Below are 17,791 nucleotides of genomic sequence, written 5' to 3' on the forward strand. Positions count from 1 at the left end.
AATGAATAGCACCGATGGTTTCCCGACTCGTGCACGCAACGTACAACTGATGTACCCGTACTTCGCTACGGCAGTCTACAGGTAGATCACTCTTGCGCCGCTCATTATACATGCCCCTCCTTGTGGGTACGCCACTGCCGCGCGATGCCCGTTGCCATGGAGACGCAGAAGGCATGAACAATGCAAAATCCTGTTCTCATGCAGACAAAGTACCCACTGTTGCCTGGTTTTAACCACCCATGGGATCTAATTTTCGGAAAATGTCATCCTGGGTAACATAAGGAACATTACTGTGAAGTTTCAAGTCTGTAAATTATATATACTTGTAAAAAAGGGCAATAAAAAAACAAATTAAACACAGAGAGAGGAAACAAAAACGATAGTTTAGGTTTGCGATTTAAAGTGATAAAAAGTATTTAAATACTAATTGTACTCTTATGAGGGTACTGATTGCTTCGTTGTTAATATCACACGGGTGTCATTTACTTGTATGGGAAAATTAAGAATAAGGCATCTAGTGCGTGGCAACAATGTTAATAGGCAATAGGAAATAAACTTCTATGCGCCTGTGGCATTGTCAACACACACTTCGTACGTGTACTGCATGTTGTATCTAACCCCCTCCAACGCAATTGATTCTAAATTGGACTTTTAGTAAGGATCCCTAATGTTATTGATAATATAATATAGCCTATAGCCTTCCTCCATAAATGTACTATCTAACACTGAAAGAATTTTTCAAATCGGACCAGTGGTTCCTGAGATTAGCGCGTTCAAACAAACAAACAAGCAAACAAACTCTTCAGCTTTATAATATTAGTATAGATTAAAAAAACTGGATAAGCAAATAAAGCAAATCAGCAAATAAAGTACATAAATTCACTTTACCAAAACTGATAGTAAGAACGTCAAAATTGTATCCAGGTTTGAATCCGGGTCCTGAATTGGTGTAGCGTGGAAACGCGTGTAGCTAGTTCTAGGTCCCAAAGAGAGACAACAAATATATTCGCTTAATATAAGTGAAAATCGGTATTAAATTGAAAATTACTAAATAATTCAAGATGACTCGTATGACTCGTAATTATGCTCGGAGGAATTATATAGAAAACGCAAGTCAGACGTTTTCACGAAAAATCTACGGTTCGGACCCGAATTGCGTCTTTCGGTGTTTTTTTTTTCTTTCTTTCGTGGTTTCCATAAATCCCTCAAGGCAAATTGTGGCCTTAATTCCTTCCACAATATGTCTATTTTGAGCCACGCTTCAGTGTCTCTGATGAACTCGATGTTAACAAGACTAGATTAAGCCGAGATCATAAACTATGCAGTGAAGCGCAAGAGAGTCCAACAACGACGTTGTCAAATAAAACAGTTTGTAAACTACGCAAGACGCAACCATCCAACGCAAGCATCGGCCAACTTCAAACTTCTTGCATTTCGGCTTGCGTTCCCGCCGTCCATATCAGGAGGGAAATAATCCGAAAAAAAAAAAAAAATTAAAGATGTGGATGATGTGTGCTTGGAAGGCAACGATGTGGTTTTTATTATATAAATAATGTTTTTTTCTTTTACATTTTTACACAATGGAAGAAAATAACACTATAACACTATATGTACAAAATTACTGATAAATTTATTTGTGTTTATTTAAAAAAAAAACATTAACAAAGGGTGCCTTTTCTTCTGTTGTACAATTTTAAAATGTAGGGTTGGTGACGTTTTGCGACTTTCGTGCTTTGTAAACGACCGTGGTTTTCTTGGCGTCGGTCGCGTGTTGCTTTGTAGCGTGGTTTGTAAACTTGGCCTTGAACGCCCAAGGAGTGCTGTCTGAGCTGTCCACCGGCAGGGAGGGCAGTACTCCCTGGTCGTGGTCGTGCCGAGAGAGCGGATAGGGCTGCCCCAGCTGGTCCGCAACATCTCCGCCGCCGACCTCGCGGGCGTGATCTCCGGCGGCCGTCGCGAGGAGCTGCAGGTGGCCCTCCCGCGCTTCGCGCTCAGCTCCAGGACGGACCTCATCCCACCGTTGCAGCGCGTGAGTGCTCCCCTCGCCTGACTCAAGTCAGGTGACCTCGCAGGTCACGTTTACGTCTTCAGGTTCATTTTCAGACTAGCCAATAACCCGCGGTTTCGCTCGCGCAATCTCAGCCTATGGCTGATATTTTACTTTTTTCAAGACACGTATATGTTTAATTACAAACATTTTTACTAAAGAAATATACATAATAAATTGATATGTATTATAAATTTGATTCATGACAAAAACCGTTTAAGATTGATCTTCTATAAGGTGGTAATGGATAAGCCTTATTTATTTTGTTTATAGGTATGATTAAAGCAATTAAATAATTTTACTTCATTACATTATTTAAAAAATTTTGAAACATTCGCATTTTTATTTTAAATGTAGAAGGTAGGTATTACTTTTTTTTTCTCTCTCGAAAGTATTAGTTGGTTCTTAGTTATACTTAATAATACTTAAACCAAATTCCCAAAATTTTCACCCCTCTCCTTTTTTCTTACAGGGACGCCTATGCGAAAATTCAGAACTACCGATTTTGTAAATATGGCAATATCCGTAAACCAAATAAAATGATACTCGTTTCGTTACTTTTTACGGCAGATGTGAAATACAAAATAATTTTATGACTTACATTTATATAGAATTTCAATTTACCTAACAAATACTGATCTCGTGGATCCATAAATATTTTTAATTAAAAAATAATATATTCACCCCTGTTACAACTTAAGAGATGATATGTCGGTAAATGTTGAATTTAAGAAGTTAGTATAAGGTATTGTTACGAGTTGGGAAAACAGGCTCATAAAGGATAGCCAAATTAACTAAATACAATGTTATTTATTACTACTGTTAACACTATTAAATAAATTAAATGACATCATTAAAAATGACGGTTCACAATTAATCACTCTTAGTCCTCAGTTTTCTCTCCTCACTGGAGCTCGGCTCGACAGTGGCTCTGTATACTGCTCGTCTCTTGCAGCTCACATATGTCCCAACACACTGCCTCACTACTCACTCGTCCGCCGCACACAACACAGTCCTGGATGCACCAGTCTCTGCACACGAGGCCCGTCGCTCACCAAGGGGACATTTGCCCTCTTCACTTTCTTGCCTCATAGGCTGGCGTCGCCTTTTTATACCCCTCAGCCCCTTCTGGAATGGTCTCGCAACCCTTTTAAGTGTTGCATCGTCATGGTCTACGCGACACCCGGAGCTCCCAGGAAAATGGCGTTCTAGTTATGCCACTTCAGTTAGATGGTGCCTGGGAACGTGCCCAACCCTCCAGAATCCTTGAAGAATGGGGTATTTAGGGGGTATAGGTGCTTGCGAGGCACCAGTACTAATCCGATTAGGAGTTATAACGGTAATGGCCGCACCCAGGCGAGTGGGCCTACCTATGCCTTCATCTACTGTCCTTATAACAGCATGTTTATTAATCATTGCCAATATCTTAAATTAATTTTGTTTTAATCGGAAGATAAATATTTTTTTTTTTAATTTATAACCGTGTTTACAATCCTTCACCCTTTAAGAAATTGAATTTTAGCAAGAAGTAAAAATGAGTTGGAAGATTTTGCAGTTTATAAATAATACCCTATAACTTATAATCCGCTTGATTAGCTTTAAAGGTATGACTTTTATAATACAACAAATCTGACCGCCTTTTTACCCCTTTTGCAGTCGAATACAGAAAAGTGGTAAAGGTAAGAAAACATTCTGTGAAAAAGTATAATGTAAGTTATTCTAGCTCAGTTTCTTACATCCAGCTTTATTTTCTATGGAGATAAGTTTTTTTTATGACGAAACAAAACTTACTTCTTTTCAACCTCCTAAAAAACTAATTTTGATAAATAAAAAACACAATACCTAACTCTACAACCAAGTTGTTCTTTCTTAGTTTCTTACCTGTAGTTCTAATTGAATCATAAGTTTTCATTTTTCATTTTTAAACTATACTTATCCTTTTTACACCTCTTATGGTTTAAATTTTGCAAAATGGTTAAATTGTGGTTTTTATTTTGGTGTGTTTATTATTGGTACAAATATATTTTCTTAAGTTTTATTAGCTTCAGAGATATAATTATCTTAAAAGCATTTTCATCCCATTTTCACCCTTTTAGGGGTGGAATTATTTAATTATATGTAGCCTACTGTTTAATTTAGCCAAACACCTTACTAATAAAGAGTTTCATCAAACTCCGTCAAGTAGTTTTCGAGTGATGCCAGAACAAACAAATGCACAGAAAAAAATTCTATAAACTAAACTATATTTTTGAGTTTCGAATAATGTTAGTAGTAATTTCCAATAAATTTTTTCTTAAAAATTTGACTTGTATAGACTTTTTAAATTGAAATATTTTATTATTAGTATAGATTGTAAATGTTTATAAATCGGGAGGGGGACCGACATAATGATTCGTCTCCTGACAACCTTGCGTGATATACATCCCTCTCTTACCACAGCGGGCAGAAAAAAAAACTTGCTATTTACCACATTAAAAAACTCGTTCGTATTGAAACAAAATATGTAAGGTCTTAAGACTTGGAGTTCTTTATGTTTGTTGCATTTTGCTCCAGATATTTCGTTAATTTATTTTTATTTATAGGAGGCACATATCTGAAAGTTATTTTATCTTTCTAAACTGTTGGTGCTATATGTCTAACAGTTATGTGTGTTACTTTACCTTGATGGTGTTGCTACCCTGATCATCAGGGTCTTAAATGAAAATTAATTTTACCACCAATTTCTTACATAGATTCTTATAAAGATGTAATAAATACCAAATAATAAAATTTTTTATATTTAGGTTGTAGCTGGATATTGATTAATGCAACAACTTCAATCTACAGCTTAACGGGCTATTGTTCTCTCTGTAGCTTGGCATCAAAGACATCTTCGACGATGACCTGTCGAACCTGTCTGGTATCTCCAAGAAGAAGCTGGTGGTCTCCAAAGCCGTACAGAGGGTGGAAATGCAGATAGACGAGGCGGGCGGGCTAGCTGCCGCAGCGACAGGTGACACTAGTTGCATTCACCATTAGCAATGTAGCAACTATTCGTATGCGGCTTCTCATAGATGATGCAGTATCTGTTTTTGTAATTAATTTCTTTCAAAGTGTTTAAAATACCGAGAACCAACCTGTTTAAAAAAAATTCAGAAATTTGTTGTTTGTATTTAATTTTTTTTTTTTGTTCTAGACCCGCATTATCCATCCCACTGCCACAAAAACTACTTTTTGTCCGATGTAATTAATTTGCAGTGCTTGTAATAGTTGACCATGCTGGTATCGGGAGGTGGTGGTGTAGGGTTCCCGTTTGCCGGAACTGTGCAGGGTTCGAGCTGGAGCCTCGCAGCTACGTGAGGCGCCTGGCCGCGGACCGGCCCTTCCTCGCCGCGGTGGTGGACAAGGCGCAGAGGCTGCCCTTGTTCGTGTGCGCGGTCGTCGACCCTTCGCGCACGTGACCTCCGCCAGGGCTCAGCACGGACCGCAACACGGCCTTCTCGTCCTTACTGGCGTGTTAAGTTATGAAACTGTGTAATAACTAGAGACCCGGAAATTTCGCGGATTCCTCTGGCCTCAGGATAAAATTCAAAGTTATAGGTGTGCTCGGCCCATGTTTACTTTCCCATTGGTTTATTTCTTAGCGAGAACATTTTTATCCTTGTTATTTGGCACTACCTGATTCGCTTACTTCTCTCCTAGCTGGGCATCATTGGTTCACGGTCGTAGTGGGGCGTGTCCAAACAACTGCGGTCCAATCATGAACACAGTGCGAGAGTGTGAAGGTTTGCATTCTAGCTTGCGACTAAATGAATCCGCGAAATTTCCGGGTCTCTAGTAATAACCTTGTACGGTTACACCATCTGCCTAGGAGATGCGGGTGCAAGCGTTAAGTCCCGCCGCATGTCGTTGTCGAGGTAGCCAAACATGAACAGGAAATACTTGAAGTTTGGACTGAGCAGTCCAGAACAGGAGGCATTTACCCGTCGTGTTTGGAGGCGACTTTGAGGCCACTTGTGGACTGTGTAGCTCCCGGAATCCCGAACAAAAAAAAATAACTCTCTTTTCCAACTTGAGGCCAGAACTAGTCGGTCAGACGCGGCGTGTATTGCGTTGACGACAGCCGACCTTGAGGATTTCCTCAGAAAAATCATCTCGCTGTGTGGGCGAGGATTCTTTTGTAAATCCCCGGAAGCTTTTTCCTTGTATTCTTGTACATGTATGGCGGCCTTTGAGTAGGTAACTGTAGACTACCAATGAGATGTTTTATGCTATCACATGCCATATTAGTTCGGTTGAGTATTACTTTAATTATCTCCAATAATGGATGAAATATACAAAATAAGTACCTTATTCTTTTACCTACTATCTGCAATTCTGGCATACTAATAAGAATAAAAAAATTTGAATTTTTTGTGTACTAGCTGTAATTTTGTTTTATATTTCACATATGCAGTTTTCAAAAACGTGATAAATGACTGACACAATTTACTTATATTGGGTACGTTGCACGTAAGATTGTTTGATCCCATCCCTGTGCAATACATCTACGAGCACGGTTGGTAAATATATTTAATCGTAGCTCACTAGAATTTGGTGCACTTGTCTTCAGCATTTATGTTTGTAATTGCATGATGTGTAACTGAATCTCACAATTTATCTTATATCATGGACACAAATTAAATTTTAATCTATCAGAATATTATTTTTTTTAATAGTAGTTATTTCTTTTTGAAAATTAAAGTACGAAGGTTTGTGTCAATTTTCATACAAAAGTAATTTTTTTTATTATTTTTCGCAACAAACTGTTTATCTAATAATCATGTAAGAAAAAGTGGGTAACCACTAATGAATATGACTAGAAATGTGTAGATGAAATGTTTGTGTTCATCAATGACCAGAATTTTTAAAAAAAAAATATGTTTTGTGGTGCTATTCATAGTGCTTCCTTACTTTCTTTCTCTCTGAAATATAAGGTATGTGCATACATTTTACCAAAATTTATTTTACACATTTATACACTATACTTTTGTAATACAATTTAATGAATAATGTTTTTATAAAGTATGAATGTATTCAAATGAAAGTGTAAATCTAATTTGTAAATACAAACCAAAAACTACAAAATATATATTTTAAAAATTTTTGCGTGTGTGTACAATTAGACTGTACCCCATATTCCTACACTCCATGAAAAAAAAAATATTACTTTAGATTAAAATGACTACACAGTGTGGTGTAATGATGACATAAAAGGACAAGAATAGCTGTAGTTTTGCATACCACAAAATGACTTATCTCAGAACTACATGGGTTCAGAATGCATTCAGAATGAATAGGTGGTTGGTTCTAGTTATTACCATGTAGATAACGATGATTTAATTTAGTGATGGCCCGATATCCAAAAACCCGATACCGATACCGATTCCGATATTTCCAAATTTACCGATCCGATACCCGATACCCGATATTCCGATAATAGGCCTATCTCATTTCTAATACTGATTCTATAAAATTGTGGTTCTGGAGTATTGTTAGAGACAATAATGAAAAATGTTAAATATTAATAAAACATACTTATGTGAATGTATATTATTTTTATTAATTGTAAAATATTGTAAATTCACATTAAATGAAAGCTAATAACGAAATTATCATAATGGCCTACAAATAAGCTCTCTAAATTCAAATTCACAAGTCACTGCATGTACTTAGTCCAGTGTCTCAACTGTAATCTACGAAAAATACAGTCTGAAAAACATCAAACTTTACCAACTTTTGTACCCATTGTAAAATTTCCTCACGGTAAACGACACGCAAGAAAGGAAGGTCTTCAATTAGCAAATTTTGTGACCATTGTTCAAGTGTATCACTCCATTTATTGGTGCGAAAACACGTTAAAAATACGTGAAAAGTAATTTCAATACAACTTTGAAACGTACTGAAGAGTTTATAAAACCACACATCTTTATTTATGTTATTCTCTTATTGGCAATGCACTCAATATAGCCAACATAATACCTTTGCTGCAACTTGCCCTACTTAAATACGTTTCATATTTTAGCTTTTGTAAAACTTACGTAACGTCTTTGTATAGAACAGCAGTTGGCGACCATGAAACGACACGGAAAGAAAATGCCTGTTATATCCTACTCTATGGTCATATCAAGCAGCAACTTTATTCTTCCCAATGTTTACTTGCGGCTACACCACTTATTAAATTAAATATCGTAATTATTTTCGTTTATGTTTTCAATTTATGTACACTTAGTGAACTTCGAAAATTCATCAAGCGAAAACATTTTGCGTAAATCTGAAACGAATAAATATGCACTAATGACTGGGATTTGTGTACACATGGAAGAATTGTACCGTCGGGATGCATTGCAGTATCAGAAAGAAGAAATAGGCTTGTTATTGTTTCAGTGGAAATATGCTTGGAATTACTATGTAATATGGTGACGTGAAGAAAGATAAATTACGCCCGCGGAAAATAAGCTTGGAATTACAGTTGAGGTTATGTGAGAAGTATTATTGGCGAGAGCAAACATCGGTTATCAAAATATCGCAAGTATTTACCGATGTCCGATATTGAAAAATGTGCCGATATTACCGATCTCCGATATCGGATATCGAATATCGGGCCATCACTAATGTAAATACCTATGTTATTGCACTTATATATAATGCACTCTGAGATGCCAAGACCCAATGAACCAAGCAGTGCACGAGTTATTTTCTGTATTGCAGGCGATATTCATAAATGCTGGTGATAAACATGTCTGTGCCAACAGTAATTGTATGCTGTTAACAAACAATTGTTCATCTACAAACTAAATTGTGACTAATGAGCAATTCAAGATGGTTAAAGGGAGGGAAATTAACACAAAATGTTTTTACTGTAATATTATAGATATGCTTTCCAAAAATCTGTTGCAAATGTTTTGTATACTACACCTACAAGTTTTTACTAAAATAAAGTAGTACAAATTATGATTATGTTATCTACATGAATTGTGCAAAAGGTAATCAATGAAAGTTGTTTGGATTTAAAAAAAACCTTTTTGACATTAAAAAATAATAATAATATTCAGTGCACATATTTCACTTTAACATTTGAAAGAAAAGGCAATGGTAAGGTTATAAAAAAACCCAGCAGGAAGTACACTTTTATCAGACGTTAATGAACATTTGTTTATCAGAATGTTGGTTGGATAAGCACTCTGCCTGCTAATTAAATACGGTTCAGCGATAGCGTTGCCTGCCTCCAGCTGGCTCGAGCTCCAAGCACTCTGGAAACCAGACGAGGTACTTCTTCTACTGCTCAAGGCAACTGGTTACAGGCAAAACCTTAATAAATTGTATAAATTTTTATTTGAAGCCTTGCTTCTCATTGACGATGAGGTCATTATAGACGCAAACACACAACACACATCAAGAGTATTGGATAAGAAACCCATCTCTGCACTTGGTTGGAGTGATACAGGTACGCCTCGTTTCAGTATTGCGATCTGAAAACTTTTCGAACCAGGAAATCTGTTATGGTTGTTTCAAAAGAGACTGGTTACATAGTGCTCATAGTGCTATCAGCTATCTTATTTTCATCATAGAGAGAAATCTTATGTGACATTTTACTGCATACTGTGGCGGATAACAGGAATTTATATTGAGAGGAGATATAAGAAAATAATAAAATAAGAATTTTTTGTATTAAAAAAACTTAAGTCAATAACAAGGAGTTTAGACAGTTACATTATCATTCTCAACATGCATCACTGCCGTTGTGGTTTACGATTACATGTGTTAACAGCTCACCTTGCATCACCCTGCCTTCACTAAGTTGTCGCATATTTTCTTCGGGAGGGGGTTATGTATATATCCCCATATAACCACTTTTGCGTAGTTAAAATGTCAATAACGATGTGGTAATGAAAATGTTTCTTGCTAATCATCAAAAGCAACAATCTTAGTTTGTTGGATTGGAATTCCAATTAATTGTGAAAAGTGATTAGCTTTGCTACAAGTCTACTGCACAAAGTAAGGTAAACCTACTCCAGTTTTCTCACCCTTTAGCGTTCTGTCATGGCTGCATTTTAGATCATCACTCAATGTCACGACATGGGATGAAAAGGCAGTCGCATGGCCCCACATAAAAAAAAAAAGCATTTTACTGTGTTGCGTGTTACCCCGACACTAACAAAGTGCAGGCCTAAAATCCTTGCAGGGCCATTGAGTAAAATTAACCATTACTTTAAGTACAATTATTCAAACCCCACAGGTTTTTTTTTTTTAATTTAAAAAAAACATGGTCATAACTTTAAACATGACTAGTAAGGTTTCCAATGAGTTTTATTAGAAGAATAGAGTTATAACTTTTGTTCAACAATCAGGGTAAACAAAAGCATAACAAATATTCTGAAACTCAACAAAGGCTTTAGTGCTCGGGCCCCTAAGATATAACTCCCCCCCCCCCCCCTCGACCACTTCTCACTTACTAAACAAATTTTAATTTGAAGAAACTGTTTGCTATAGACACTAACTTAAGGAAACGGATTTTTTTTGTGGCGGTAAAACTTTGAGGGAAGAGAGTAATAAAAATATGGCTCCATTTTAACTGAGCATTTAAAAATTATTTTAATGTTTTCTTTCATACGGAAGGACAAAGTATGGTACTGCACTACTTTTCCTTATATGTTGTTTTTTGTTTTATTCTTGTTATATTTGCTATCTCAATTCAATCATTATGAGTCATGAGAGAAACTTTATGCAAGTAGCATTTTACTGCAAATAAAGTGTACAAGGGGCCAGTAAAGTTTGAATGGCAATGACTTTGTTGTATAGGGAAATTATTCTCGTCACTCTTTATAAAATTCAACAATTTTAGTTAGCGATACAATGAACAAAGGAGGTTTTTCTTAAATTAATTCATAGTCTGGCAGGAGCGGCTAGTGTTGCAACTTGACTGTCGTTCGTCGGTGTCGGGGATCAATTTGCAGGAAGTGGGACGCTGATGTCATGAGCCGGACCGAGCGCATGGGGCAGGCATGGCTGCATCCTTGGGTCAAACTACTTGTGGTGACACTGTCCGCGTCACAAACGACTGCAGCCCGGGTGAGAAGCCACCTCACAAAATGCTTCCCTTCATAAAAAAAATGTTACAACTTGGGAAAAGGAACTGGCCATGTCCTCTAGAAATCCACCAATCCAGCTTTCACTTGAAGTCATTTTTAGTTACCATAAGGCCCGTCCTACAATATCACGGAACGGAGTCTATTATCACCTAAAATTCAGTGTGACAATCAATTTTCATTTAAAATTCGATTATTTTGGAAAATTAATGATAAAAGACAGGGACTGGACCTGCTCCTTCCCAAAATCCTGGCTGCGGCCCTGATCCGCGGTTGTCGTTCACAGCAGAGCGGATACTCGGACGCGGACGGCGTGTTCCTGGCGAGCTCCCTGCTGAACGAGACGGTCTGCCCCTCGAAGCAGTGCCAGAACCTGAGCAGCCAGATCCTCGGCCTCATGGACCACACGGCGGGGCCGTGCGAGGACTTCTACCGGCACGCTTGCGGCGGTCTGCGGAGCAGCCCGGAGATGCTGGAGCGAGACCCCGACGGAGAGGTCGACCGGAGACTGGGAGGTGCAGCTACATTCAAAACACGAATGTACAGATGGATTGTATGTAGCTCAACGTCTCGACATCGGGATCACGAGAGGCAGTGGCGGATACAATAATATTTTTCTGGAGGTATATTTTAAAAAAAAAATTAAGAAAAAATAAATTAGAATCTGTGTGTTCAGAAAACATTATGCATCTCAACATGCTTCACTTTCTGTGGGGTTTAGAGGTCCAGGTGTTGTAACACAGTGCCTTCACCAAGATCTCACAATTTTTTTATAACTTCCGCCACTTATTAGAGACGATGAGAGTGATGAGATGTGGATGTGATATTTAGGAAATGACTGTGTCCATGGAAACAGCCATCATAGTTTAAAAATTTAAAAATATGTATATATGTTAAACCGTTCTGGAAATTGAATCTGGATTGCCTAGGTAGGGGGGCGAGTGAATGTGACTCGCAAGAATATTACTACTCTGGATACAGTGCGAATAGACGATGTCCAAGCGAGACTTAGAATTAGGGTCCGTTGTCTTCCTGTGAATATGAGAAAGTCTCCACCTTGAATCTGGGGAGCGTAAAAAGTTAGGTCTTCTTGTTTGAATATCCAGCACAAATAAAATGACGAAAAATAAACAAGTGGCTCGTGGGAAACCCTCTCTCCGATGCTTCAGTTCACAGTCCATGAATGGCGCCGATGGTCTTAAAGCAGAAGGAAACTCTGATGAGATTGATACTAAAATCGACAGGGCATGCATTTCTTCTTCAGTTTTTTTATTTATTTATATTCATACCAACACTCTCTTACATGCATGTGATTTTTAATTAACCATGAGGTTAGAACAGGAATGGATATGGTCTCGTGTTAATGTCTGCAATAGCTCATGGCCCCTAATGCTGGTACAATGCTGGTATATAATCCAAACTACATACTATGTCTTCAAAACAATACACAAACTAATAGTGGTACAAACAACATTAATACATGCTGAATTAAGCAAGCTTTAAAAAAACACTGAAGTGTTTATTAAAGGAACAACACTCACAACTGCAGTGGTCTATGTTTTTTACAGGTCAAATTGAGCAGATTAAAACAAGCCCAAGATCTTTCGTGCAGCTGAAAAAGTTTTACGACAGCTGCAAATCATTTGAAAAAGTCCAGAATGAGGGTGAAGGTGGGTTAAGCAAAGTATTGTAATTAATAATTTTCTTAGTAATTGCAACAATAACAACAATCCAGTATGATTATCAAGAATTCTGAAAAGTAATAAAGAATTTATGAACAATAAAACAGCCAAAAATTTCAACCAAATAAATCCAAAATCTCTATTTAATAACTTTGGGGTTGTCTACAAAACCACACTTTTGATAACATCATCTCTTACGTATCTACGTACAGCAGCCTGTAAATATTTTTAATAACCTATATTAAACTATACAGTACTAAAAGGGTGCTATACATATTAACATCAATTTATTTTTAAAAATATTTTAGAAAAAGAACAACCAAAGAATAAATATATGAGAAGAATATACAGTTGAAAATATTAATTTTTAATTTAATTATTTTATTCTTAAATAATATTAAAAAAATACTCTGTTCATGTAACACAATAAGTTTCATTTTTTTCAATGTTTCACAAGGTTTCCTAGGGGCTTGGTAATGTTTTTTTTGTTTTCTTTGTTTTTATTTTATTTTATTTAAATACTTGTTCAAAAATTATTTTGTATTTTGATACATTCTTAATGCATTAGTTACATCTCAGCTGGTACATTACACTGACCGGTAATGTAAATAAAATGTACCATCTATCCTGAACATTCACACGAGACAATGACTCATCGACTGCTGGGTGGATTAAGCATGGAGTTGTTCGGTGGCAGTGACTATAGGTGTTGCTGGGATAGTGAGATCAATCCAACTCCCGGCTCTGCTCACATTTACTGGCACTGAATTCAAGTGGCTAAAAGTATCTTGAAGTTTCCATCGCCTATGTTTAAGTGTGTGGTCTAAAAATCTGCCTTCTCAAACTTCAGGAAAGTAGATGTTCAATAATATTTCCACAGCTCGCTCGGTCGTGGCTACTGTCGGCGTGTTTCACAGCAAGGATTCCTGGACCGCAAACAGTTCAGACCTCACCGACCTCCTTGCGAATCTTCTAGCAGTTGGCAGGTATGGCTGCTACGTGCTGTACGACCAACCCGTAATTCTCCAACTGTCTGCTACAGCTTATTACTGCACTTTCACACACACAGTACACTTTCCCACCTCTTCATAAATAGATTGATTATACCCATATGAACCAAATTGCTGTTACCGTACGTATAGTTAAAAGCGGATTCACTGTTGTACATACAAATTAATGTTTGCAGCAAAGCACAAAAAAAATAAACCACACACACAGTTGCCTGTAGCAATTACTTTTTATATTTTACTTGAAGCCTTCAACATTGTAGTCAGGGAAATAAAATTTAACAGGTATTTACTACAATATTAGAGCTGTGCGACTGCAACAGTGGTGCTGTCAGCTTATATACCACCTCTGTAATGATTCAGTTTATGGACAGTGATGTACTGTTGTAATCGTTTTAGTAATGGTACCTATATGCCGATATTACCAATTTTCTGGATATCTGATGCAATAGTTTCCAGCTGATACTTAAAAAACTGATACATATGAAGGAAAAAAAAGTACAATTTCATCCATTCAGGTGTCACCCATCTTTTCTATTTACCTGTACTACATGGTTCAGCAGGCATCTTTTATCACAATTTTTCTGTAATTTCAGGCTGTACTTGAATGTTGTGTTTGTTAATTAGCCAAAAGCATGATGATGTGAATTGTGCTATGCACAAATTTTATGCAGTAGAATACTTTTTTATCATGTACCAAAAACATTCTAATAAAGTGTGTTATTAAAGTTCAAACTTATTACTTACAAATACTTAATTTCTGGAGATTTTCACTGTTATAATTTACAAAAACTATAGAATTGGTTATGCACTGGTTATTGTTTCCATTAAATAAAGGTACAGTAGAGTTGCGATAATCCGAAGTAATTGGGGCTGATGGTTACTCGGGTCGGATTACACGAAGAAAAGGAAAATAACGGAATTTTCAACTACATATGTAAAACAAAATAAAATTTAATGTGTAAATATTAAAATTATAGATAAATACTACATATGTACAGTAAGAGTGTTGCAGCAGTTGCCGCCTCCCGGGCTAGCAGAGCGCTCCCTTCCCCTCCATCCTCTCCCCTTCACCACCTTGCCCCAGCCTTCCCCTCCGCACTTCCCCTCCTTTCCCGAGGCTTCCCGTCTTCCCTTCTCCTCTTTTCTCGAACCTTCCCCTCCGCCGCTTTTCTCTATTGTTCTCGAAAGACAGTTCGCCTGTATATAAGGCCGCGAGTTTGCTTAGGCCGGCACTGTTACCAAGGAGAGGAGTGGCGACACTCCTCTCCTTCGAGATGACGGCTGGGTTTGCGCTGCAGGCTCAGAAAGACAATTGACAGACGAGAGGAGGAGGGGGCCTTTCCCTCTCTCACCCTCACGCCACTGTATGATGCCAAAAAGGGAGGACAAGAGCCCCTCAAAAGGCTTGTACCTCCCCCGCGCTGAGGGGCTTCGCCCCAGTGATGAAAAGCGGCGGCCGGAACTGTCTTCAGTCACTCTCGCTCGTAGGCAGTCCGCTGGGAGGAGGCCGCGCTACTCATGCTCATGGTTGATTAGTTATGTTAGAAGCTTCGCTCTAAATCCACTATGGATCTCTGCCTTGTAATTTCCGCGGGCATTAATGGTCTGTTTGCTCAAGTTTAACTTCTTTCTTACGAGCCTTCTGCTCTTGATAGAGTGGTCTAGATGGGTCTTGTACCTAATTTTGTTGGATGCTCCATTTACCACCGACCTTAATTTACATGAGTGTTTGCTTGATTATTTGTTTTGCGCATTGGGCTTCCTCCCTGTCGTAATATTTTTGTCTTTTAGCTGGGGTTCGCGATTCCCATTTAAATTTGCCATGAAAACTTATGTTGCGTGTAAACTTAATGCATAATTTAAAGCCTTAATATTTATACTTAATTGCTTGATAACGAATTTGCTCTGCGTGAGACTTTTATATGATTTTTGTCTGCCTGCTAAGGTCTTTTAAATGTACATTAATTAAGAGAATTTTCCTTATGCGCAGTACTTAAATACGCGTTACGTCAGGCGCATATTTCATTGCGCAAATTGTTCATGATGCTCTCTTTTCAAGCATCTGTTTTATACTCATGTTTGTAAAAACCATAACGATTAATGGGTGTTGTTTGCACATTTGTTATATCTATTTGTACCTTAATACATTATCATTTTTGTTTAATGAATAAAATATATTTTTTTCTACTTTCATTTTTTTTCTAATATAACAACATTTTTACAACTGCTGTTGTATCATACTGGAATGGTACACCATTGGTTCCCACTTAACCTGTTGAAGTTACATCGATCTCCCACTTCCACCTAGCTTCAGTGTTAGAAGAAAGACATAAGCATTTACAACTTTAAAAACTGTCCAAGGTATTCTGCATCAAAGTAGAGAACCTCTTTACAGCAGTGATGTCACACCATCGTCTGAGTAGAAGGGTATCGCTTGGCGTAGCCTATGGTTGTTGCTGAACTTAAGCGATGCCTCCAATGCCGTCAGTCCATCTGTGTGAGTCATCACTGGTACAGTCGCAGCACAACTATCTACATCGCTTCCTTCATTTGGCTCAGACACCATTTCGATGATAGCAGAATCAGTCACTTAAAATTTCTCATCATTGTTCAACCACTTAGCAACTTCATTGATGTCCGTGTTCTCACAACCAGGAATATTTTTTATGAGTTCTTATAAGGGCAAAACGTCATCTGGATCGTCTTGTTCACTTCTAGGTTTTAAAATTTTGTTCCAAGATTTGTTCACGGTTTCAGCCCTCACTTCATCCCAAGATTCGGCTATCCAATAAACAACATCTTTCATCGTAGTTTTCTTAAGAAAATGGTTTACTGTCACTTCACCTTCCGTTGCTTGCAGCATATGACTGTAGCAGACGACGCCAATACTTTTTTTTCTTCATAGTTTCCAATATGCCTTGGTCCATGGCCTGTACCAGGCTAGTGACATTTGGTGGCAAAAATAGATCTCGGATTCCGTAACAAGTGAATTCATCTTCATCAGGGTGACCACCTGCGATGTCTAGTGTCAAAATTGCTTTCATAGGCAAATTTTTCTTCAATTTTTTTTTTGTTTCGGGGGCACAAACTCTTCAAGAAACCAATTTTTTAAAAATGTTTTTTTTTTCATCCACGCTGATTTCTGATTGGTATAAACAACATGCAATGTAGATTTGGTAATGTTTTTTAAAGCCAAGGTTTTAACCATTAACTTCAGTTCGTGGTCACCACTTGCGTTCGCTGCAGCAAGCACTGTTACCCTCTCTTTTGATTTTTTAAGACCTGGTGCTGTCTTTTCTTCTTTAAAGGCAAGGTTCTTAGAAGGTAACATCTTATTATTTAGTCCTGTTTCGTCAAAGTTATAAACCTGATCTAACGTAAGATTTTCTTCTGTAATAATATTTTGAAAATTCTCGCAAAACTTATCTACAGCTTCAGAGTGCAGACAGTTTTTCACCACAGATTTCAAGTAGCCTGCTGCCGTATCGTTTTTTCCATAGGTCCAACCATCCTGTACTCGCACCTTCTTCCAGCTCATTACGGAAAAACAGAGCCTTTTCTTGAAAATGGGACCTGAAATATGACTTCCTTTTTGACACTGTTGACTAAACCAAAGGAAAATTGCTTCACTAGTTCTTTCATAATCAGATTTTTCATTAATTTCCTGTTAGATGACAAAATGTTAACATATTCAACAGAAGAAAACTTTTCAATTTTGCTTCTGTATCGGCGCCAATCTCCTACTGTTGTTTCGCCAACACCATAGTCGGCTGCAATATCCTTTAGTACTTAAACTTGATCAATTCTCTTCAATGCTTCTAGTTTCTCTTTAATAGGAACAAACTTTCTTGGCCTTTACACTCATTTTTGCAAAATATAACCCACGAAAGAACAATAAAATCAGGTTTCAAATTACATCATGCCTACTGTAGTAACACACTGTAC

General features: G+C 37.5%; 2 protein-coding genes across 4 annotated transcripts in view; both read left to right on the forward strand.

Moving 5' to 3' along the window:
* The window catches only part of LOC134542214 (plasminogen activator inhibitor 1-like), a 64,530-nt gene extending 55,511 nt beyond the window's left edge, over positions 1 to 9,019 (forward strand). The window contains exons 7-9 of the mRNA XM_063386293.1: positions 1,844 to 2,029; positions 4,901 to 5,039; positions 5,357 to 9,019. Coding sequence (XP_063242363.1) covers positions 1,844 to 2,029; positions 4,901 to 5,039; positions 5,357 to 5,487 — 456 coding nt within the window. The 3' untranslated portion in view covers positions 5,488 to 9,019. The remainder of the gene's footprint in view (positions 1 to 1,843; positions 2,030 to 4,900; positions 5,040 to 5,356) is intronic.
* A 269-nt stretch (positions 9,020 to 9,288) lies between these two features.
* LOC134542213 (endothelin-converting enzyme homolog) overlaps positions 9,289 to 17,791 on the forward strand; it is a 37,421-nt gene continuing 28,918 nt past the window's right edge. For 2 of the 3 annotated variants that reach the window (XM_063386289.1, XM_063386292.1), the window contains exons 1-5: positions 9,289 to 9,512; positions 11,023 to 11,137; positions 11,441 to 11,669; positions 12,723 to 12,824; positions 13,717 to 13,822. In XM_063386289.1, the coding sequence (XP_063242359.1) occupies positions 11,042 to 11,137; positions 11,441 to 11,669; positions 12,723 to 12,824; positions 13,717 to 13,822 (533 nt within the window). In that variant the 5' untranslated portion in view covers positions 9,289 to 9,512; positions 11,023 to 11,041. The remainder of the gene's footprint in view (positions 9,513 to 11,022; positions 11,138 to 11,440; positions 11,670 to 12,722; positions 12,825 to 13,716; positions 13,823 to 17,791) is intronic. The other variant, XM_063386290.1, reaches the window with a different exon arrangement.

Source organism: Bacillus rossius, assembly GCF_032445375.1.
Source record: "Bacillus rossius redtenbacheri isolate Brsri chromosome 4 unlocalized genomic scaffold, Brsri_v3 Brsri_v3_scf4_2, whole genome shotgun sequence".
NCBI lineage: Eukaryota > Metazoa > Arthropoda > Insecta > Phasmatodea > Bacillidae > Bacillus > Bacillus rossius.